The sequence below is a fragment of the Nannospalax galili genome, unplaced genomic scaffold, assembly GCF_000622305.1.
Source record: "Nannospalax galili isolate Female #2095 unplaced genomic scaffold, S.galili_v1.0 scaffold100, whole genome shotgun sequence".
In the NCBI taxonomy this organism is placed as follows: Eukaryota; Metazoa; Chordata; class Mammalia; order Rodentia; family Spalacidae; genus Nannospalax; species Nannospalax galili.
The window spans coordinates 15,032,556-15,057,079 of record NW_008352891.1 but is presented as its reverse complement, the minus strand read 5'-3'; the positions used below and the strand labels follow the sequence as shown (position 1 = coordinate 15,057,079).

Sequence of the window (24,524 nt, the reverse complement as noted above, 5' to 3'; positions counted from 1 at the left end):
TTTTTTTGAGTATTAGAGACAGGGTCTCCCTGTAGCCCCAGTTGGCCTGAACTCACTATGTAAACCAGGCTGGCCTTGAACTCACAGAGATCCACCTGCCCCTGCCTCCCCGGTGTTGGGATTAAAGGCATGCACAGTTTTCTTCTGGAGAACTTCTGTTTCTCCTGCGTGATGGGTTTTGATATGAGTTGTGCTTGGTTTATGTAGTATTAAGGATTGAACCTAGGCCTTTAATGCATACTAGGCAGGCACAACCAAACTGAGCTATATTCCTACTTCTGGCACTTTCCTTTCAAAAGCTCTCTCTTTCTTTTGTGTTCTGTGGCCACAGCTGAGGTATGGTTTATGTCTGTAGTTTAAGAACAGTCTGTTCCTGTTGTTTTAATTTTAAATACTAAAAGCTGAAGAAGTATAGGCTATTAGTCCAGTCTTGGGATTGCCTTTCAAATTCAGCAGACTTCCAGTCTGTGTTTTGTGTATTTGTTGTTGTTTTCTTACCAATTCTGTTAAACTAGCAATGCAACTAAAAGTTACCTAGACATGGTCAGTAAGCCCAAGAAGAATTCCTTCCTTCCAGCCACTGGTCTATTTATTTATTTATTTGTTTATTTATTTATTGTTATTGACTAGCCTCTGGTTTTAACTTATTATTGAGTTTGGTAGCCTCACTTTTAGGTACACCATAGCTAGAGTCCCCTTCCCCCTTTGGGATGAGCATATTTAGAAAGAGGTGCCAAGGCAGGAGCCAAGTTGCAAAAAGTGGACAGTGCTCCTATAATGCACTGGTTGGTACTGTACTGAGAGATTCTCCATGCCGAAACTACTTACTAGATTGTCCTAAATTTATCCTTTGTTTCTGTCCATTACTGTCAACATAAGGGCACTATTTTGGCTCAGTAGATGAGCTGTGGCCTTCTCTGCAGGCCTTGTTTCCTGGCTCATCCCATCTTTGATGTCATTTCATACTTTCACATGCTGTTGATCCTACCTTTCACTGAGCACTAGATTCAGGGCTGACTGCTTACTCATTGTGATTGCTGTTATCTGGATGTTTAACTGAGCCCTCCAAAGTAGTAAAAACCACAATGTCCTTCATTTTTCTCCAGCATGTTTCTTTGTCATTTCTGAAGAGCAGCAGTACTTTGCTGCTTGAGCTGTTTTTCCTCCTCCTGCCCTGTCTTTCAGCTTCACAACAGCCTTAGTCCTCTCTCCAGTATGTCCCACATCTCTCAAACCTAGAAGTACAGTCTTACCACCATGGTTTCATTCCAGGTTACTACAAGGGCTTTCTAATTGGTCTCTTATTTATCTTTGTGGTGCTGAGGATCAGACTCAGGGTCTCATGAATGTTAGGCAAGTACTCTATCATTCAGCTACATCCCTATCCCCTTTTTCCTTTTGAGACAGTGTTACACTAAATCCAGCCTTGAACTTAAAGCCATTGTACTATTGTGCTTTAATTTCCCAAGTAGGCAGATTGTAGGCCTGTGCTAGCAGGCCTAGCTGCTCTTTTCTTATTTTTTATATAACAGTCAAACTGGTGTTTTAAAAGCAGAACTCTAATCAGGACCTTCTCTAATTATATACCCTTTTAAAGCAAAAGTATTTTGCTCTGGCCTTGTGTGGTTTGCTTTTTGCATTTACTCTGTTTAATCAGTATGTTGTGGCTCTCCTGGCCTTTTTGGATTCCTTTCACCATATCAAGCATGTCCACTTCTTGGGAACTCTACTTGGAGTATTAATTTTCATTGTTCTTTCATTCTCTTTTGTTTGTGTATGTATGTTTGTTTTGACCAGGTCTTGCTATATAGTCAATGCTGGACTCAAATTCCAGATCCTTCTGCCACCACCTCTTAAGTGTTGTCGTTTTAGGTGTCCACTCCTACAGCTTCCTTTTTAATATCTTAGTCCAAGTGTCTTACATTTGTTACTCTGTATGCTCTAATTCACCTTTTCGTTAAATAAAATCTTGGCAATAAATTTGGGTACAAAAGAATTGGGAATTGGCTAGTAGGTGCAAGTGTGTGTGTGTGTGTGTACACATGCACATGTGTTTTGAAAAAAATAAAAACTTTTGTTAGGCCACCATTAGTGCAGTGGCAGTGCATGCCTTTAGTCCCAGAACTGGGGAGGCTGAGACAAGTGGATCTCAGTGAGTTCAAGGCCAGCCTGGTCTACATAGTGAGTTCCAGGCCAGCTGGGGCTGCAAGGAGACCCTGTCTCAAACCACTTCCCCACCCCCACCAAAATATGTGGGGCTGCCACATGTGCCATGGCATGTGTGTGGCGGTCAGAGGACAATTTGTGAGAGTTTTCTTTTTCCACCATGTGGGTTCTGGGGATTGAACCTAGGTCATCAGGCTAAGTGGCAAGCACCTTTAATTGCTGAGTTATCTTACTGGCCCAACAAGTATAAGTGTGTGTGTGTGTGTGTGTGTGTGTGTGTGTGTGTGTGTGTATTTGTTGTTGTTTGTTTGTTTTGTTTTTTTGTTTTTTGGTCTTTTTGAGCCAGGGTCTCCCTGTAGTCTCAGCTGTTCTGGAACTCACTATATAGACCAGGCTGGCCTTGAACTCACAGAGATCCACCTGCCTCTGCCTCCCGAGTGCAGGGATTAAAGGCGTGCACCACCATGCCCGGCTTCCAACAAGTATATTTTTTAAAAAACCCTTTAAAAGATTTTTCATCATGACTGATGCACTACCAATCTCATGAGGGAGGATGTTGTTTTTGTTTGGTTTGAATGCTTTCTTTACCCTCATGCTTTGCCCATATTTCTTTTGAAACAATGCCATAGGCCTCTTCTAAAATAAAGACTCATTGGTGAAAAACATTACCATTGAAATCTACCTGATGACTTTATATCCATACTCAGGTACCAAGGATCCGGGTGTAACTGACTGTGAGTAATAATAATAAGATACATAGCCGGGCGTACATAGTGAGTTCCAGGACAGCTGGGGCTACAGGGAGACCCTGTCTCAAAAAGACCAAAAAAAAAAAAAAAAAAAGATATATAGAGATTAGAGACGCATGTGCAAACATCTAAGTGTTAGTAGCATTAAAAATGAGTTTTTCTGTAAGAAACAGTATATTTTAAAATGAAATGGAGATCTTTTTTTTAAAGGTTAAAACCTGATTCAATTTTATGTCTTAAATAGGGTTTATACTGAGTTCAATATTATATAACTGTATTAATTCAGTTGTGAACCTGAAAATTTACAGCCACTTTTGAAAGAGATGTATCTTTGCTCTGGAAATTGTTATTGAATATGTTAAAGCTGTAATGAAGTGCTTCTTCTAATCATGTGGTTATTAAATAATTAAAGACTCATCATGGATGTTTATTTGTTTGTTTGTTTTGGCGTTACTGGTGATGTAACCTAGGGCCTTGTGCATGCTAAGTAAAAGTTCTACCACTTATGTATACTTCATACCTTAACCCCTAAATACATTTTTAAAGGTCTTTAATTCTATATCACAATTCAAGAACTGTTTTCTTTTCTTTTTTTTTTTTTTTTTCTTCCTATCAGGCTGGAAAGAATGGTACCAGAAAAATCAAGATGAGATTGAAAACATTCAGAGAAGCTATGCTTGTAATGCCTTTGGAAAACTTTATATGAGCCAAACCCATGTTTCTTCAAGGCAGAGACTCCATAAGTATGACACACATATGAAAAATGTGGTACAAAACTGTGGTTCAAGAAGAAAATCTGAAGGAAAGAATCTTGGTCAATTTCATAGTTATGAAGAATCATATTTTCTTAAGCATCAGAGAGGTCATAGCATAGAGAAAAACTGTGTTTGTAATGAATGTGGGAAAGCTTTTCGTTGTAAATCACAGCTCATTGTACATCTGAGAATTCATACAGGGGAGAAGCCATATGAATGTACAAAATGTGAAAGAGCCTTCAGTGCCAAGTCAAACCTTAATGCTCATCAGAGAGTTCACACAGGAGAAAAGCCCTACTCATGTACTGAATGTGGGAAAGTTTTCTCTTTTAGGTCACAGCTCATTGTCCACCAGGAAGTCCACACAGGAGGGAAGCCCTATGGTTGCAGTGAATGTGGGAAAGCCTACAGTTGGAAGTCTCAGCTTATTTTACACCAGAGAAGTCACACGGGAGTAAAACCTTATGAATGCAATGAATGTGGAAAAGCATTTAGTTTGAAGTCCCCATTCATTGTCCACCAGAGAACTCATACAGGAGTGAAACCCCATAAATGCAATGAATGCGGGAAGGCCTTTAGGAGTAAATCCTACCTCCTTGTTCACATCAGAGTGCACACAGGGGAGAAACCTTATCAATGCAACGATTGTGGGAAATCCTTCAGCATGAAGACACAACTCATCGTGCACCAGGGAGTTCACACTGGAAACAACCCTTATCAGTGCAGTGATTGTGGCAAAGCCTTTGGCCGGAAAGAGCAGCTTACTGCTCACTTGCGAGCCCATGCAGGGGAGAAGCCCTATGGCTGCAGTGAGTGTGGCAAGGCTTTCAGTAGCAAGTCATACCTTGTTATACATAGGAGAACACACACAGGAGAGAGACCCTATGAATGTAGCTTATGTGAGAGAGCATTTTGTGGAAAATCACAGTTAATTATACACCAGAGAACTCATTCAACAGAGAAGCCATATGAGTGCAATGAGTGTGAAAAGGCCTATCCCAGGAAGGCGTCGCTCCAGATACACCAGAAAACTCATTCTGGAGAGAAACCTTTTAAGTGTAGTGAATGTGGGAAAGCCTTTACTCAGAAGTCCTCCCTCAGTGAACATCAGAGAGTTCATACAGGAGAGAAACCCTGGAAATGCTCTGAATGTGGGAAATCTTTCTGTTGGAATTCAGGGCTTCGTATACATCGGAAAACACACAAGGCAGACATCCAAGTGACGAAGTGAATGTTAGATTCTTTTTCACAGGAGCTGGTGTTACGTAGCCCTCAGATGATAATTCAGACAGACTTAAGCAGGAGATAGAAAAGTACCTTCACATCAAGAAAATTACATGGGAGAAGTCCTATTTGAAACGAGACTGCAAAATTTGTCAGAAATTAGTCACATAAATCTTTGCTCAGAAGAAAGTTGAAGGAATGAGAACGGTGAACATACCAAGTGTGGTTGTCGTGTTGTGAAGATTTGTACCATTTGTACTGAGACCACATTGTAAGTTTAAAAAGTCAAGGAAAATTTTTCCAGAGAAAGTGTTACATGGAAAGTCACATTCATTCCAGATTTGAAGCTATGTTTTTATGAAATAAAGACCACCTCAGCTATAAATAGTAAGCTTTTTCCATAGTTGAGTACAAAGTTGTGAGTTTTTTGGGGGGGGGCGGGGAGCAGGGTCTCGTGTAGCCCAGGTTGTCCTTGAACTAGATATGTAACTGTGGCTGGCATCAAATTCCTGATCTTCCTGCCTTCCAAGTGCTGGGATCACAGGTGTGTGCCATCATTGCCAGCTTTGTTTTTTAAAAAAATAGTAAATAATGTAAGGCCATAAGGAACCTACCTTGAAAGTTAACTCTGAATAGCATTTTTAAAAGATTGACTTTTTTTGTTTGGTCTTTTTGAGACAGGGTTTCCATGTAGCCTCAGATGGCCTGGAGCTCACTATGTAGACCAGGTTGGCCTTGAACTCACAGAGATTCACCTGCCTCTGCCTCCCGTGTGCTAGGATTAAAGGCATACACCACCATGCCTAGCCTCTGATTTTTTTTAAAGAGGTTTATATGTATGTGTGCATCTGGGTATAGGTGCCCTTGGAGGCCATAAGAGTGTCAGATCCCTTGGAGCTGGAGTTACATGAAGTTGTGAGCTGCTGAATACACTGGGAACTGAACTCAGGTCTCCAGAAGAGCAGCAAGCATTCTTATCTCCTGAGCCATCTCCCTAGCCCTGATAAATCTTTTTATTGCGTTTATTTGTGTGTGTGTGTGTGTGTGTGTGTGTGTGTGTGCGCGCGCATGAATGTACATTCACATGCTTACAGGGATCAAAGGTTAACTTGGCAAGCATTTGTTCCCTCCTTTTTCTGTGTAAGGCCTGGAGAACAAGCTGAGGATATCAGGCTTGATGGCAAGCACCTTTACCTGTTGAGCTATCTTATTGGCCCTAGTTGTTTTTCTTTCTTTCTTTTTTTTTTTTTCGTTCTTTTTGAGACAAGGTCTCTCTGTAGTCCCAGCTGACCTGGAACTTGCTGTGTAGACCAGGCTGGACTTGAACTCACAGAGATTTGCCTGCCTCTGCCTCCCAAGTGCTGGGACAAAATGCATGCACCACCACACCTAGCCTTACTGGCTCTAATTTTATATAACATCCCCTAGTAGTTTCTGCATTAAATGTTAGCTATTATATCAGCACTGTCTCTTTAATTTTTTTTAAACAATGTAGCTGTAACAATGAGGCTTATATGTGGAAGAATGCAGTTCTCACTCAAAGTAAGTTTGCTCATTCAGTAGTCTATCTCCATGGGCAGGTTTGGCATATCATACCATGCTGCTTTGTAAGAGGTTGAGCATTGTGAGCACTTGCCTTGTCTTAGGACTTCGGTAGTATCTGTTCTGTACTGGAACAGTAATAGCTGTTCCTTATTTTCTCTGGAGAAACACCCTTCTGCTTGCACTTTTTGTCATAGACAGGGTCTCACTGTGTAGCCCGAGCTGGCCTGGAGCTCCCTTTGTACACCAGCTGGCCTTAAACTCACAGAGATCTGCCCATCTTTGTTTCCCATTGCTGAGATTAAAGGCATGCACCACTGCACCTATCTGCTATGTATTCTTAAGGTAGTACCTTCAGGGTGTCTATTACTGGATGATGCTAATCTTTTCCCGGGATTCTGAGTCTGTAACTCAGTCTAACACGAAACAGAACAAAATGTGAGCACTCACTTAATTCTTTAATTCCTGTCTCAGAATTCTGTTGAGAACACCAGTTCTGCTGAATCGATTCCCAGAATGTCTGTATACAATTCTCTTTTGAACCAGGTTCTTGGATCTTGTGTGTACTTCCTTGTGTTTTCAATAACAGCATGAAGATTTTCTTAAGAAGAATGATTTTTTTAAAAATACTTTATTTTTTATTTTATTTTATGTGTATGTGTGTATTGCCTGCATGTAGGTAAGTGCACCCATGTTGTGCAATGCCCATGGAAAACAGAAGAGGCTGTTGGATCCCCTGGAACTGGAGTTACGGACAGTTGTTAGCTGCCATGTGGGTGCTGGGATTCGAACCCCGGTCTTCTCAAGAACAGCCAGTGTTCTTAACTGCTGAGCCATCTCTCCAGTCCCGGAATAATTCTTTTTATTAAAATCTTAGACTTTTACTTGAACGTGGTCCTGGGAGACTGGAGAGATGGCTTAGTGGTTAAGAGCACTTGCTACTTTTTTATTTTTTTAATTTTTTTTTGAAACAGCATCTCCCTGTAGCCCCAGCTGGCCTGGAACTCAATATGTAGACCAGCCTGGCCTTGAGCTCATAGAAATCCACCTGTCTCTGCCTCCCAAGTGCTGGGACTACAGGTGTGCACCACCACGCCTGGCTGAGCACTTGATACTTTTGCAGAGGACCTCAGTTCGGTTCCCAGAACCCACATGACAGCTCACAACTGTGGTTAATTCCAATTCCAAAAAATCCTGGCACCCTCTTTGGCTTCTGTGGGCACCACACACATCCTGCACAGGCAAAACTCTTATATATATTTGTATATATATAAATTATGTTAAAAATAATGTGATCCTAGAATAATGTGTAGTTAACATTTTTAGAGAGAAATATTTCATGTGGTATTTTCCTGACAAAAGAAAATAGCTGCCAATTTGCACGTATTCCCAAATAGGAAGTTTTGAGCTTATTGTATGAAATATTTAATTTATGTGTATGCTTGTGTATTTGTGAGTTATATATGCCCTTAGAGGCTATAGGGCATCAGATCCATGGAAGTGGCAGTTGTGAGCCGTCTGGTGTTGATTGTTGGAAGCTAAACCCAGGTCTTCTTCAAGAGCAATGTATGCTTTTAACTACTGAGCCCCCTTTCCAGCCCCAAATCAAATATTCTTATTGCTTGTATACACCTAGAACGTTGTGTCCCTCAGTGGTCAGACTCTGGGAATGTTGAGAAACTGTTACCATGGAAGAATTTCAAATTTATAATGAAATCTGGGGATTGAAATAGCTGGTTTTGATCATACATGATCTAATTACAAGAATAATAGGTTTTAACTTCAAAATCCAATCTTAATTCAATTTTCTGTGACTTACTGAAATGATCACTTATAGCTCTAGGTTTGGATAATGGAAATCAAATAGATTTTGCTTGCTGAATTGAAAACTCAGTCTATCCCAAATGTTCTCTAGGTTGTTGATATAAACAGTTCTCTCCTGATAACTTAAAGAATATTTAGAAGGGATCTGAAGCTCAGATATTTTTTTTTTTTTTTTTTTTTTTTTTTTTTCTTTTTGAAGCAGGGTCTCCCTGTAGCTCCAGCTGTCCTAGAACTCACTATATAGACCAGGCTGGCCTTGAACTCACAGAGATCTGCCTGCCTCTGCCTCCCAAGTGCTGGGACTACAGGTGTGTGCCACCACGCCCGGCTAAAGCTCAGATATTCTTAAGTGTTTTTGTTTTTTTTTTTTAAATTTGTTTGCTTGCTTGTACTGTTGAACCACACCCCTAACTCTGAAGTTTGAACTGTATATTCTTCATTTAAAGATACAGACTAGGTTTTGGCAATGTATGAAAATCAGCTTCAGTGTCCATAAATCGTTTGTTATAAAATAGCTGAGTGTACTTGTATTATCTGCCTTTGAACTACAGTGGCATGATTGAGTAGTTGTGTTCCTAATTCCCAGTCAACAAACAACTCTCTAAATTCTCAATGTATAGCCCTTTCCCTCCCCTAGGGGCCAGGGGTGGGGATTGTGAGCTGGACATGTTGGCATATACCTTTAATCCAAGCACTTATGACATGGAGGCTTTGACTACATAGTGAGTTTGAACCCAGCTTGGGCTTTGAGATCTAGCCTCATGGGTGTGGGGAAGAAAATTTGCCTTGCAGAAGAAGTTGTTTTGCCAGTACCCCATGACACTATTTTTAGTTACCCAAGTCTAAGCTAACAATACCCATGGATAAGATTGCTGATTTAGGATAGAATATAGAAACCATGGAGTATTGCAGGAATTAGAAATCTATGAAAACTGATTTTTCATTGTCTTCATTGAAGAATTTTTATTCTGTGTGTGTAGAGTGTGCTAATACTCAGAACTGTGTATAGTTTTTAAAGAGTAGCTGTATTGGCAGACTGGTACAGAGGAGAAACAAGAGTCAGAAACTTTACTAGTAATCCCTTTCACATCATGCTATATTGGATCCATTGTTTGTTCCTCAAACCCCAGTCCCCTCCCTTCACCAGGACCCAGATAAATGTGCTTCTATGAAAGTAGCAGCACCCCCCTCCCGCCCCCAGGATAATAATTTGGCTGTGAGTGTCTGTAATTCAAATCAGCTGTCTCTATTTGGGAGGATGCAGTTCTGTCAGAAGATTTACAATGTCTGCATTGATTTAGTTAGCATAGAAAGGTAGGTTGATATGACAGTTAGGTCTCCAATTGATTATCAATTTTGTACTCTATTTTTAATTAATTTTTTTTTTTTTCTTATTTAGACAGAATCTTACTACATAGCACTGGCTGGCCTGGAACTCACCATGTAGACCTGGCTGGCCTCAAACTTACAGAGATCTGCCTGCCTCTGCCACTGTACTGCTGGGATAAAAGGTGTGCACCACCATACCTAGCTAATTGTGTATCTTTTAAGAATGTAGTTAAAGGGACTGGAGAAATGGCTCAGTACTAAAGCGCATTGGCTGATCTTCCAGAGGACCCAGGTGCAACTCAATGTGGTTGCTAACTGTGAGTTAGCTAGCTAACTCCAGTTCCAGGGGATTCGTGCCCTCTTCTGGCTTCTGAAGATTTGCATGCACGTGGTACACTTCCATGCATTCAGGCAAACACTCATACACATAAAAATAATAAAAAATAAGAAGAACATAGTTAAAGCTGTTTGGTAGTATACAACTGTAATCCCAGCACTTAAGAGGCAGAGGTAGGAATTTGAGTTCAAGGCCAAACTGTGCTGTCTAATGAGATCTGTCAGCTCAAGAAGGCCTTGAGCTGGGCATGGTGGTGGACACTTAATTCCAGCACTCCAGAGGCATAGGCAGGCAGATTTCTGTGACATCAAGGCCAGCCTGGTCTACATAGTTTCAGGCCAGCTTGGGCTACAGAGGGAGACCCTTTCTCAAAAAAATATTGAGTCCCAGGCCAGCTGGGGCTAAAGACTCTCTTTCAGAAAAAAAAAAAAAGACTAGTGGGGGTAGGTGGGCTGGAGAGTTGGTCAACAGTTAAGAGCACTGGCCATTCTTACAGGGGACCTGGGTTCGGTTCCTGGGACTCACATGGTGTCTAACAACCATCTGGAATTTGGGTTCCAGGGGATTCAATGTCCTCTTATGACTTTTGTGGGCGTTGCACACAGAGGTGCGCTTAGAAACATGCAGGTAAAACACTCATACAACATAAAAATAAATCTGAAAGTACTCTCTCAACAACAAACTCTCTCCTCCCCCAAGAAAAACAAGACCTTCCCTGGTGATCTAGTGGTTAGGATTTGGTGTGTTTTCAGAAAACAAGGGCTGCAATTGTATGTAGCTTGGTGGTAGCATACTTTTCTGGCATGTAAAAAGAGGCTCAGGAGGTTTGAGCCCTGCACTGCAAAGTAAAACAATGAAAAAAAAAAAATTCAGCCATGTAAAGCTTTGTTGACATAAAGCAAGCAAACAAACAAAAAAATTGGATTTAACAGACACCATGAAAAAAATGACCCCTAGGTCAGTTTGTACCCTTGAACCAGCTATCAGCTCCACACTGTTGAGGAAAGGCTGTAACATGAATTTATTTTTTATCATTTTTAGGGTGCTGCACTCAGAATGCAAGCTGCTCTATTCAGAGGCCATTGAATACTAGGTCTGACCTCATAGATTGGATTATGCTACTGTGATCTGGTGGACCAAAATGGAGTTATGACCCAAGCAACTCAAGGTTAGGCTGTGGATTCTTGAATCTCATCCAGTCGTTGTTTCCCAGAGCCTCATCCTGCTGTGCAAATGTCGTTTGCAGTTTGTGCCTCAAATGTGTGACCATGTCACATGCCTATTAAAGTTTATAAATGCGTACAGACTATCCCTGGTTTGCAGATTCATTTATGTTTACCAGCAGTGGATGCAGGATGTCCACCTTAAATGACTGGTGGGTTGATGAAGAAATGGGCACTGCGAATCCTCCATTAAAGGGAGAGCTATCAGTGGGTAACTCCCTCTGTAAAGCATAAAGTAGAAAAAGGCCACCCGCCAGCAGCAGGAAAGCATAAGGAAACTTGGATTTTGCACTATATGCAGATTATTTCTAACATGTTCCTCTACTGTCATATATTTGAGTGCAATATCATTCAGATTGTCAATGTAAAAAACAGTTGGGTGCTTCAGTGTTGTCATGTGCAAAACCATCTATCTATATCTATATATTGATGGGAAAACAGAAGGTTGGCAGTTGTTTTTGAGACAGGATCTCCCTGTAGCCACAACTGGCTTGGAACTGGCTGTGTAGACCAGGCTGACCTTGATCTTAGAGAGATCTGCTTGCCTCCAGCTCCCTAGTGCTGGGATTAAAGGCTCTAAGCAAGGCTGGCAAATTTAAGGTCAGTCTGTACTATATGGTGAGTGAGACCCTGACTCCAACAAATAAGTTATTCCAAAAGATAACCTATAGGCTATTACTGAATTCTAGTTGTTTGTTTTTCTCGTGGTATGGTCAGGCAATTCTGAAGCTAATTTGTGTTCTAGGACTAAAAAAGTAATTAAGGTGTGAAAAATATGGGCCAGGTTACCCTTAATGAAGAAATAGTGAAGAAGAAACCCTTTGGTATTGGAGTGGAATGGGAAATAATCAGTGTGAACGCATGAATGTATGTAAAGACATGTATGGACAAGCATGTTTATTTCCTTGTACTGTATCCTGAGGGAACAAAGAGAAATTATAGCTGGTAAAATAAGTAGATCTGCTGTTCACTCCTTAGTGTCTAAATATCAGTCTCTACAAAAAGGAATCAGAAATTTTTGGAGAAACAGCTGATTACAGGGCTGGAGCTTAGGAAAAAACAAACAAACAAACAAAACAAAACAAAACAAAAAACCAAGATGAGATTGGAGCAGTCTCAAAGAAGGATAGAATTGTGAGTTTTACTTCCAGTATGACAAACGGAGGAGTTTTTGGACCCAGTCACTCCCCATTAAGATTAAATAATTTTAAAGTATCTGGAAATGGTACAAAAGCATACATCAAATAAAGGAGCATTTATTTAAGGAAACTTAAGAAAACTTGGGGGCTAGGGATTTAGCTCAGTTGGTAGAGTGCTTGCTTAGCATGCATGAAGCACTGGGTTAGATTTCAAGCACTGCATAAACCTGGTGTGGTACATGCCTGTAATCTTAGTACTCAGAAGGTGGAAGCATGGGGATCAGAATTTCAAGGTTACCCTTGGCTACATAATGAACATAATGAATTCGAAGCTTCATAATTAATTTGAAGCCTACACAAGACCCTGTTTCAAAAAAAGAAGGAAAACCTAGTATAAACTGCGAGTTCATGACATTTGAATAATTTTACTACTACCTTTCTAGCTTTTCCAAAAGCTTTTCTTTCTTTTTTTTTTTTTTGGTGTTTTGAGAAAGGGTCTCTGTAGCCCCAGCTGGCCTGGAACTTGCTATGTAGACCAGGCTGGCCTGAGATCTACCTGCCTCTCCCTCCTGAATGCTGAGATTAAAGGCATGTGCCACCATGCCTGGTTCTTTTAAAAAAAACTTTATTGGGGATGTAAAGACCAAACACAGGGCTTTCTCTCCTGGTTAAGAGCTACAGGGTCTTCTCAGGAGAGGCAAAAGGTTGGCACTTAACCCTATCCTGTTCCAGCTGCCTGTTGCAGAGGCTAAGTTTCATACAAGTGTTGCCAGGATAAGATCTCTCTTCTACCCAGTCCTGACTTGAGGTGGAGGCTTAGTATCTTCAGGGCATGTTGATAATACCCTCACCACCTCACTCATAAGCAGAGGTTTCACATCAGGAAACATATGCTGAGAACAGAAGCTCTTACTCTGTCCTTCCCCTCCACTGCAGTTTCCAGCTTCTTAAGGAGAGGATCAGAGACTTGAGCCATTGTCCCTGTTATCTGAATGCAATGTGTTTGCATATTGGTGAGTGCAAAGCCAAAGTAAGCATAGACAAAACGAAAGAGTAAAGAGCTGACAAGATGGCTCAGTGCATGGTGGCCACTTGCTGCCAAGCCTGGCAGTCTGAGTTTGACCCTGACACTACGTGGTAGAAGGAGAGAGGTGACAATACGTGCATAACACTGTGCCCCTCCATATTTTGTAATGGATAGTGGATAGGCCCATGAGGTCCCACCCCTCTCTGAGGGATGATTGGTAGTTAGTGGTTCCTAAAGAAGGGGGTGTCATTTTCTTCAGTGGTGTAACTACTTATAAGTTGTCCATGTTCCAGTAAACAACCTCTCACCCATATTCCTGCAAGCAATCCTAAATTAAACTCAGTGGTAAACACACACACACACACACACACACACACAATTAGAAGGGAGACTTGTTAGGAAGAAGAGTTTCAGCAGGAGGGGGAAATGAGAGAGGGAAATGGGGGTATGTGAAAACAAAATTCATTATGTACATGAATGAAACTGTCAAAGTATAAAAGAAAAGATTACCAGAGATAGAAGAACGCTTCACAAAGGGCGGTACCACATCAAGAAAATGTAACATAAAAAAGTTTTTTTTGGCTTTTTGACACAGGGTCTCCCTATAGCCACATCTGGCCTGGATTCACCATGGGGACCAGGCTGGCCTTGAACTCACACAGATCTGTCTGCCTCTGCCTCCCAAGTGCTGGGACTAAAGGCGTGCACCACTGCGCCTGGCTTGTTTTTATTTTATGTATATGTTATGCCTGCATGTAAGTGCACCCATGTGATGCAGTGCCCATGGAAGCTAGAAGAGGGCGTCAGATCCCTTGGTCCTCTGTAAGAGCAGCCAGTGCTTTTAACCACTGAGCCATCTCTCCAGTCCCAAGAAAAGGTAACATTTATAATCATGTATTCACCTAACAACAGAGCACCAAAATACATAAGACAAAGTCATTGACAGAAGTAAGAGAAATAGACAGTAGTAATTGTCTTAAGGCAAAGATCACTTTCATAGGTCAAAGCTGTAGCACAATATACTTTCTTATGTGCACATTGAATATTATGCAATGTATATCAAAACTAGGCCTCAAAAAAATTAATGATGGACATGATAGTGCATCATGCCTGTAATTCTAGCATTTTGGAGGCCGAGGCTAAGGTCCTGAGTTCCAGGCAAGCTTGGGTTACTACATAGTTTCAGGGCAGCATGAATTCCGTAGTGAGACCCTGTCTAACAACAAAAACAAGAACAAGAACAATAAAAGTCATTTAATGATGAAAAATTCATCAAATGTTTACTGTACTAAACTTGAAGAAGTTCTTACTGGCCAAGTCTTGGTCAGTTGAGTTTCTTAACAAATAAGGTTATAATCCAAAGGATTTGATATTGATAAATAGATGGGCAAAAAGTGGGGGAAGAAGGGAGTGTTTTCTAAAATAGAATGCCAGTTAAGAAATGTCAAAAATGATAGAAGGTTGTTATAGCATGAGGCACAGAGGAGTGTCACACAGTGATGGTCAAATTAAGAGCCCTTTTAATTAGCTGGCGGTCAAGAGTGAACTCACACTCAAAAGAACTCTCAACCCCTAGGAGAAGCAGAATAGGGTTTGTAAAGCTTAAAACTACAATTTTATCTTGCCAGGGACAAGTCCAGTAACCATGGTTACACTGTACCAGGGCAGGGCATATAACAAATTTTCATTTAACAGAAAGTTTTTAAGTTTTGGTTAGAAAAAGTGTTTCCCAGTATTGTAGAAACAATGTTCTCCATGAAACTGTAGGTGCAGCCTTCATGAGACCATTCTGCCTGGCTGGGTGCAGCTAATGGACGGGGGTTGAGGGAGAGCCTCTGGACAGAAATATAGAGTGAGCAAAAGTCAGCTAGAATAAAATGGAGTCCATTTGACCATTTCATTCCCCACTGGCCTTAGGGCAGAGTCAAAGCATTGACTCAATATCCTCAGGTGACAGGGGACTGTACTGGGCTCTCAGGTTCATTAACAGAAGCTATCCATTGTTTGACAAAGTTTAACAACCAGCTAATTAGGCAAGGCCCAATCATTAGACCCAGGAAGCGAAGGATGAGAGGTCCTGTTAGGTCTGTAAGCAAGGTGGATAGATTCCAATCAAACCAGCAGTGGATCCCAGGAACTACTGGCCTCTCTCTTTTCAGAACTCTTTGATGTATATCAGATCTCTGGGACAGAATGGGTGGCAGGAACTAGAGGAGGAACCGGGAGTGTGTCTCAGGCATTAGAATGGACTGCAGCTTGGACCTGTTGGAGAGACTGGAGACTGGAAAAATTCTGAGAGAATTTTTTTCAGAATAGGGTCCCTTAATCTAGGCGCAGTAGGGGAGGCAGCCTTGTCAACATAATCTATATAGAGTGAAACTTGTCTCATAGGGAATACATCTAACCCAGAGGAGGACCATGGCTAGGAGGTTGGGCCAGTTTTCACTGGTCTCTAAGATTAGTTTAGAGAAAGTGGACTTAATAGTCTAATTCATGTGTTCAACCTGTCCAGAGCTTTGGGGCCAGTGGTCACAATGGTTTAACGCCTTATTGGCCATTTGGGCTATGGATGAGGTGAAGGCAGGTCCATTATTTGATCCAGTTGACAGAGGCAGCCCAAACCTAGGAATTATCTCATATGGGAGTCCCTTTACTGTAGTGAGGGCATTTTCCTTTTTGTAGCAAAGGCCTTCACCTAACTGGGTAATGTGTCCAATTAGGTGCTATCTCTACTCAAGTATCAAGAGAGGCATTGAGAGGCCTCCAGGGTGGTCCATTCTCAAACCTATGAAATCTGTTATCTAGAAAAAAGTAGCTCACTCAGTGTGGTGACACCTAAGTGGGTCGTCTGGTGAAGTTGGCCCATAAGGAGGTACCCAAGGGCTACAAGAAGGATGATCTGAAGTCCATCAGTGTTCATCATCCTGCAGGGTCCTTTTTTGTTTCCTGGGAGCAGGAGTGGCTCAACAGGGAGTCTGTCAGCCCGTCAGGCCACTTAGCCTTCTGCCACAGGAGTGTCAGAGTCCTCTTTCCTGTAGACCATGGCATGGACATGAAAGATTGGCAAAGACATACCTGCTTTCTGTGACGATGTTCATCTGTTTATCCTTTCCCCAATGCAGAGCCAGAGTGAGGGTGATCAATTCAGCCTTTTATGTGGAGGTGCCCTGGGGCAAGGCTTGGGGCCTAGATGACATTCCTTTGGGTGGTCATCATGGTTCTGGCCTTCTGGGTTCCCTCTGTCATGAAACTTCTTCCATCCGTGAACAAGTGGGTGTCTGCCTCAGGTAAGGGGGTGTTTTGGAAGTCCAGGTGAGTGGTCTTGGAGATCCCCAGTAGATCACAATCATGTAGGCACACCTCTGGGTTATCATTAGACATCAGTGTTGCTGGGTTGAAGGTGAGATGGGGCTGATCAAGAAGCAGTCTCTGTTATGGACTGATGTGGGCATTTGGCATCCAGCAGTCTTTTGTTCCCAAGACGAGGGTCTCCATTGCATGGTGGTGCCATACCCCAAGTAGGAGACCTTCATCTGGCAAAGTTGAGCTTTCTTCATGGAGACACAGTACCTGAGGGCCTAGAGCAGCTGGATCAGGTCTCAGGTGTCTTGCAGGCAGCAACAGCAACTAACAGGAGGCTCTTCACATACTGGAGCAGTATTGATTCAGGATGAGAGGTCCTGAAGCTTGTCAAGTCCTTTTGAAGGCATTCCCCAAACAGCATGGGAGAATTTTGACTGGGTAACAAAGGCCAAATTTATTGCATGGGCTTTCTCCAGGGCTCTGTGCCTGTCGTGAGGTCCAACCCAGTATCCTGGATCTGCTAGCCACTGACTACAGTCAGGAAAGTAGGGGCAGTGAGGCCCCCAGCTCTTGGGAGGGCTTTTCAAAGTACCTAGCAGCAGCAGAGCAGCCGCTGCAACCACCCCAGCCACAAGTCCTGTGTGTCTTCCCTTGGGGGTCTTGACAGGACTGGGGCTCAGGGCAGAAGGCAGATAGGGAGGATGGCTGAGGTTTGGCAGGACACCTATATATATATCCATAGTATCTTGGGTAAATAACACAGAACTTAGTAACTGACACTGAGGGAAACATCCCTGGACCCTCTTTCACAGTTCAGCCATGGGTGGTTGGGGGTACTGATCTGCCTGCTATAGACAGGGTGGCCAGAAGCCTGGCCACATGGAGAAAGGTTATGGACAGCTGTCTTGGAGCTTAGGGTGCTGCCAGTACATACAAGAACCCACAGAACAGTTATAGTTTCACAGCAACCTTAAGTTCAGGACCCATGACAGAACCTAAGGGACAAACACCGCTTGTAGACAGAGATGCAGTAGCAGCAGTTTCTGAACAACCATAGAATAAAGGAGGGAGGACCCTGAAGATCATTTTATCAGTACTTCAACACCAACATTCCCCAGATCCATTTTTGTAAGTGTGAGGAAAGCTGCCGGAATGGAATGGAGGGGACAGCAAAAGTGGTATTGAGGTCTGCTATGTCATCCCATTTCATGGCATTACCTGATCATGCCAGAAGGACTATTATGTGGGAAAATCTATGACAAAGAACAGATGGAGCTATCCATCTGCCAAGATCAGGAGGTGAGGGGGTACAGGAAGGCAGGAACAACACTGTTCCATGCTTCACTTAGTAAGGAGATTTATTTACAGAATTGATCACCATTATAAACCTAGGATGATGCAAGGTATTAGTCCTCCTTCCTCTCCATTTTCAAAATTTTTATTTTTATTTTGTTGTATTTCATACAGAATATCTCAAGAATCTGAATCATCTTTGTAGCCCCACCCCCATCAGCACCCTCCCATAGCACCCCCACTGGAACCCATATACTTTGTCCTGGGTGTTAAGGCCCACTGTGTCAAGTCATTGTCTATCCCCAGACATTCCCCAGTACAAGTCTATCCACTCGTGGTCTAGTCAGATCCCTCTCATCTATCTATCCAAACACCTATCATTTTCTTTCTTTTCTTTTTTTAAACAGCATAGGATGGAGTTTTATTTACAGAGGAGTGGGCATCCCCCATTTACAGCTGCACTGGAAAGTCCACACTCAAATATAGATCCTGTGACTTCCAGCAGTCACAAAATGGTGAGAGAGGTGCCTCCTGGCATCCCTGGCTCATATACCCATAGCACCTCCCCAACATGCAGCTAAGGTCAACTGATTGGGTGGAAGGGGTAACTGACTCCCCCCTTGACTCCTTGATGAGTGTGGGAAGCAGGTGTGACTATAGCTTGCTGACATAGTGGTTGGAGTACACTTCTAGTTAACACTCCACCCTTTCCTCTGGCTCTTACATTCTTTCCACCAATCTCTTCAGAATAGTCTCTGAGCATTGGAGGGGGTATAAGGTGTGGGACAATCTTCCTCCTATTGTGGTAATGTTCTGAACTCCCAGTCTCTGCATCATCAGTGTCCATGGGCTGTTGGCCCATTTCAGTGGGATTCCATCTACTATAAAACCACAACGAGCAAGAAGCAAGAACATCTAAAACAGTGGCTGCTATAATATCTTAATCTATAGGTGTAAACACAAACACTTGGTTGGTACTTTAGCAGGTGCATCACATCCATCTTAACAAAACAATTGCAGTGGCTTTCCACTGCCTATATTCTCCCCTGCCACAGGGGGTTGGTCTGTTCTACAGTACCAGATATGTGTTCCACTCCTAGGAGCAGGCATTTTATCCACTCAAAAATTTGCTGGTTGTACATACACTAGATGTGCCACTATTGCACCAGCAGGAATATCTTGTTTGGAATGTTGATAGTGCAACACACGGGGACTGTAGTTGAGCAGAATTATAGGGGCTTCCTCTCCCCTTTAAAGAGTATAATCCATTTTAAACAGAACCATTTCACAGTAAAGAACTACCATCCTTGGACTGTAGCAAACCAGTCACCTGAGAGTGCCTGGATCAGGCCTCCATGTGGCGATGACATGATACTATACCTAAGCGATCCCAAAAATTCCACCAGAAAACTCCCAGAACTGATCAACACTTTCAGAAAAGTGGCAGGCTGCAAAATTAATCTATAAAAACTCAATAGCCTTTCTATATACCAATAACAAGCAGTTGGAGAAAGTACAGAGAAACCCTCCCATTCACAATAGCCTCAAAAAATATATAAAATATCTTGGAATAAACCTGATCAAAAACATCAAAGATTTCTACAATGAAAACTTTAAATCTTTAAAGAAAGATTGAGGAAGACACAAGAAGATGGAAGGACCTCCCATGCTCATGGATTGGAAGAATTAATATTGTGAAAATGACCATCCTACCAAAAGCAATATATAGATTCAATGCAGTCACAATAAAAATCTCCAGGAAAGGGCTGGAGAGATGGATCAGTGGTTAAGAATGCTGGCTGTTCTTGCAGAAGACCTGGGTGTGAATCCCAGCACCCACATGGCAGCTAACAACTGTCTGTAACTCCAGTTCCAGGGGATCCAACAGCCTCTTCTGAACTCTGTAGGCATTGCATCTCCAGGACATACTTCAAAGAATTAGAAAAAAACATCCTTAAATTCATATGGACGTGCAAAAGACCCCAGATAGACCCAAACACGAGTACACACAATTTGAGCCACCTGATATTTGACAAAGGTTCTGAGAACACAATGGAGGAAAGACAGCATCTTCAACAAATGGGGATGGCAAAACTAGATCTCCACCTGCAGAAGAATGAAACTAGATCCTTATCTTTCACCATGCACAAAAGTCAACTCCAAATGGTTCAAAGACTTCTCAGTGTGAAACTGGAAACTCTAAACTGTTAGAAGAAAACATTGGCAGTAACTTACAAGATATAGGTGTAGGAAAGGACTTTCTAAATTGGACACCAGTTGCTCAGGGATTAAGATCAACCGTCAACAAGTGGGACCTCTTTAAACTAAAAATCTTCTGCACAGCAAAAGAAACAAGAAAGTGAAGAGAAAACCACACAGTGGGGAAAAAAAATCTTCACCAGTGACACATCTGACAGAGGTTTAACATACAGAATATATAAAGAACTCAAAAAACAATCAAGAAAACAAATGACCCAATTAAAAGATGGTTTAAAGATCTAAACAGAGTTCTCAAAAGAAGACAGATGGCTAAGAGACATCTTTAAAAGTATTCAACAACATGCCGGGCATGGTGGCGCATGCCTTTAATCCCAGCACTTGGGAGGCAGAGGCAGGAGGATCTCTGTGAGTTCAAGGCCAACCTGGTCTACATAGTGAGTTCCAAGATAGGTGGGGCTACAGGGAGACCCTGTTGCAAAAAGACCAAAAAAAAAAAAAAAAAGTATTCAACATCGTTAGTAATTAGGGAAATGCAAATTAAAACCACCTTAGGATTTCATTTAAAAAAAAAAAAAAAAGATTTCATCTTACCCCAGTCAGACTGGCTAAGATCAGGAGAACAAATGATTCCACATGCCAGTGAGGATGTGGAGAAAGGGGAATGCTCATTCACTGCTGTTAGGATTCAAAATTTGTTCAATGGGGCACAACCAACCAGCCTCTCTCCTGGGTAAGTCTAGTGGCACCCACCATGCCTTGACTTCCCCAGCCTCATTCACCCTTCCACCTTCCCTGCCCCATCTCTCTCCTTGCCTGAGTACTGGCCCAACTCTTGTCTTGGCACCCCAGACACCAAGGACTGACCTCTCAGCCCGGAACCACCACTGCTTCCTGATCCTTTACACCCAGACCAACCCAGTTCCTTCTCCTGGTCCCCAGGAGCCCTCTGGGCCTGGTCCCACCCTCACATCCCTCTGTTTCCCTGGGCTGCACAACCTGCCAGCCTCTCTCGGGTAAGTCCAGCGGTGCCCACCACATCTTGACTCCTCCAGCCTCATTCACCCTTCCGCCTCCTCGGCCCAGTCTCTCCTCCTAGCCTGGGTACTGGCCCAACTTGTGTCTTGGTACCCCAGATACCAGGACCTCTCAGCCTGGAACCACCACTGCTTCCTGATCCTTTGCATCCAGACCAACCCAGTTCCTTCTCCTGGTCCCCAGGAGCACTCTGGGCCTGGTCCCACCATCACCTTCCTCTGCTTCCCTGGGATGCACAACTTGCCAGCCTCTCTCCTGGGTAAGTCCAGCGGTGCTCACCACACCTTGACTCCTCCAGCCTCATTCACCCTTCCACCTCCCCCTCCCGGTCTCTCCTCCTAGCCTGGGTACTGGCCCAATTCTCATCTTGGCACCCCAGACACTGGGGCTGACCTCTCATCCCAGAACCACCACTGCTTCCTGATCCTTTGCATCCAGACCAACCCAGTTCCTTCCCACAATCCCCAGGAGCCCTCTGGGCCTGGTCTCGCCCTCACCTCCCTCTGCTTCCCTGGATGGCATAGCCACCAGCAGCCAGAGACCAGCATTTTCCTGGGCGCTGATCCCAGGCCAGTCCAGCCCCCAAATTCCTGAGGACAACATCTTTCCTGGAGGGATCCAGACCTCAGGAAAAAGCCTGAGAACATCTGATCCTCATCTGACTTGGGCCTCTGTGGGAACTCCTGAAGACAAAAGCAATTTGGCCACTCCAATATAAAATCAGAAGAGAGAACCTGAGGCCTAGACCAATCAGCTATTCGTGCCCAACAAGTAAACCACAAAGTCACATAAAGTTTATGAAAAGTAGACCCAAACTTGAAGGCTTGAGTCTCACACAAGAATCAGAAACTACGAAAGAAAATCACATGTCAAAGTCAAAGAGAAAAAATAATAATATGAAAAACAAAAATAACATATCCCCACTAAATAGTCCTGTAGAGGAGTACAATGAGAAACCCTTAGAGATAAGGCAGGACATGGATCTCAAAAAAAACCAATTATAAACATGATAAAAGAATTCAATGAATTTAAAGAACACACAAAGAAATCAAAGAACTGAAGGAAGACAGAGATAAACTTCTGAATGAATTCAGAAAAGAGTTAGAAATATTGAAGACTACTCAGGTTGAAATGAAGAAGGAAGTGAAACAGTAAGCCAATTAGAAACAACAGGAGAAAGCCTCACCAATAGGATAAATGAAATGGAACACAGATTATGAAGACTGGAAGACAAAGTGGGGTAGGTATGGCCTTAAAATAAAAATAAAAAGGGGAAGATGTGGGGACCTAAAGGCCCCATCTTGCATAAGTCCGAGAGGAAGTTACTGGGGTGCGGCCTGACTTCCTTTGAAAGTTTGAAGAATGCTTCCGCACTGCTGAGGAGTACATGAGCAGTGCGTGACTATCCTTAAGATACACCTTCAGGGAGAGGGGGGATTTCCAGGTGCCTTTATAAGCTCTGTAACACCTGCAATAAATGAGCCCCTGCTTGACTAGGCTCCCTGTTGCACCTGAGTGTTCCCGGTATTGGGGGCAGCATGGGCTGGCGAATGGCATGCTTACTCATCCCCAATCATCACTGCACAGGGGTCGCTGGCTCAAACTCCTTGCAACAGGTGACTTTTCAGTGGAAACTATGAAAGCCAGAAGAGCCTGAACTATACTATTTCCAGTTGTAAAAGACCATAGATGCCAACGCAGATTGCTTTACCCAGCCAAAATGTCTGTTATATTCAAAGGGGAAAGAACAATCTTCCATGATATAAATAGGCTGAAAGAATTCATGTCCACAAAACCAGCCCTTCAGAGAGTTCTTGAAGCAATACAAAGAGCTGAAGAAGGGAATGGCTATACCCAAGAGGTTGCGGAAAGAAATTCAATGAAAGTACAACTGTGGAAAAGCACAGCTATAGCAAGAATGTGAACAAAAATAAAAATGACAGGGTTCAATACACATCTTTCATTAATAACTTTAAATATCAACGGACTGAACTCTCCAGTCAAAAGACACAGACTAGGTGAATGGATTAAGAAACAAACCCCATCTTTTTGTTGTCTGCAAGAAATGCATCTCACTTTCAAGGATAGGCACTGCCTTAAGGTGAAAGGATGGAAAAAAATATACAAAACGAATGGTACTAAAAAAGCAGGCATTGCAATTCTAATATCTGACAAAATAGACTTTAAACTGAAACTAATTAGAAGAGATAAAGAGGGACACTTCATTCTGATCAAAAGAACAATAAACCAAGAAGATACTACAATCACGAGCATATATTCAACAAACTCTGGTGCACCCAACTTCATAAAAACAGTACTACAGGACTTAAAAGCTGGATTAATCCCAACTCATTAATAGTAGAGGACTTCAATACCCCACTGTCTCCATTAGATAGGTCAACGGGACAGAGTCAACAGAGACATCTGAATTAAACAACACCATACATCAAATGGACCTAACAGATGTCTACCAAGTATTCTACCCAAGCACCCAACCATATACTGGGGTACAAAACAAATCTCAACAAATACAAAAAGATTGAAATAATTCCATGCATTCTGTCAGTTCACAATGGGATAAAGCTAGAAATCAAAAGTAAGAGAAACTACAGAAAATATACAAATTCATGGAGATTAAACAACACACTATTGAATGATGAATGTTTCAAAGGAGAAATTAAGAAGGAAATAAAAGTATTCCTGGAACTAAATGAAAAGGACAATACAACACAACAAAACCTCAGGGTCATGCTGAAAGCTGTCCTTAGAGGGAAGTTTATAGCTCTAAGTGCCTACATTAAAAAAATTGCAAGAACACAAATAAAGGACTTACCATTGCAACTCAAGACACTTGAAAAGCAACAACAATTGAAACCGAAACCCAGCAGACAAGAAGAAATCACAAAAATCAGAGCAGAAATTAATGAAATCGAAACAAAGAACACAAAACAAGGAATCAATGAACCCAGGAGCTGGTTCTTTGAAAAGATAAACAAGATTGACAGACCGCTAGCTCAGTCAACCAAAAGAAAGAAAGAGTACTTCCAAATCAACAAAATAAGAGATATAAGGGGAAACATCACAACAGACACCAAAACGATCCAGAAGATTATAATGGAATATTTTAAAACCTGTATGTCACTAAATTTGAAAACCTAAAAGAAATGGATGGGTATATAAAGGCATGGGAACCACCAAAACTAAACTAAAATGAGATTAACAGCTTAAACAGACCCATAACACAAAAATGAAATTGAAACAGTAATAAAAAACCTCCCAACTACAAAAATCCCAGGACCAGATGGATTTACAGCAGAATTCTATCAGACATTTAAAGAAGATCTGCATCCAATACTAC

General features: G+C 42.2%; 1 protein-coding gene across 2 annotated transcripts in view; it reads left to right on the top strand.

The window, feature by feature from the left end:
• Positions 1-11,227, top strand: part of LOC103747682 (zinc finger protein 26) — a 19,999-nt gene extending 8,772 nt beyond the window's left edge. Inside the window, exons 4-5 of one of the 2 annotated variants that reach the window (XR_003846598.1) lie at positions 3,532-5,165; positions 10,968-11,227. Coding sequence is in view for 1 of the 2 variants with exons in the window: in XM_029554596.1 (XP_029410456.1) it covers positions 3,532-4,901 (1,370 nt within the window). In the remaining variant the exon portion in view is untranslated. Of the gene's footprint in view, positions 1-3,531; positions 5,280-10,967 lie in introns of those variants that run through there. The other variant, XM_029554596.1, reaches the window with a different exon arrangement.
• The last annotated feature ends 13,297 nt before the right edge of the window (positions 11,228-24,524 follow it).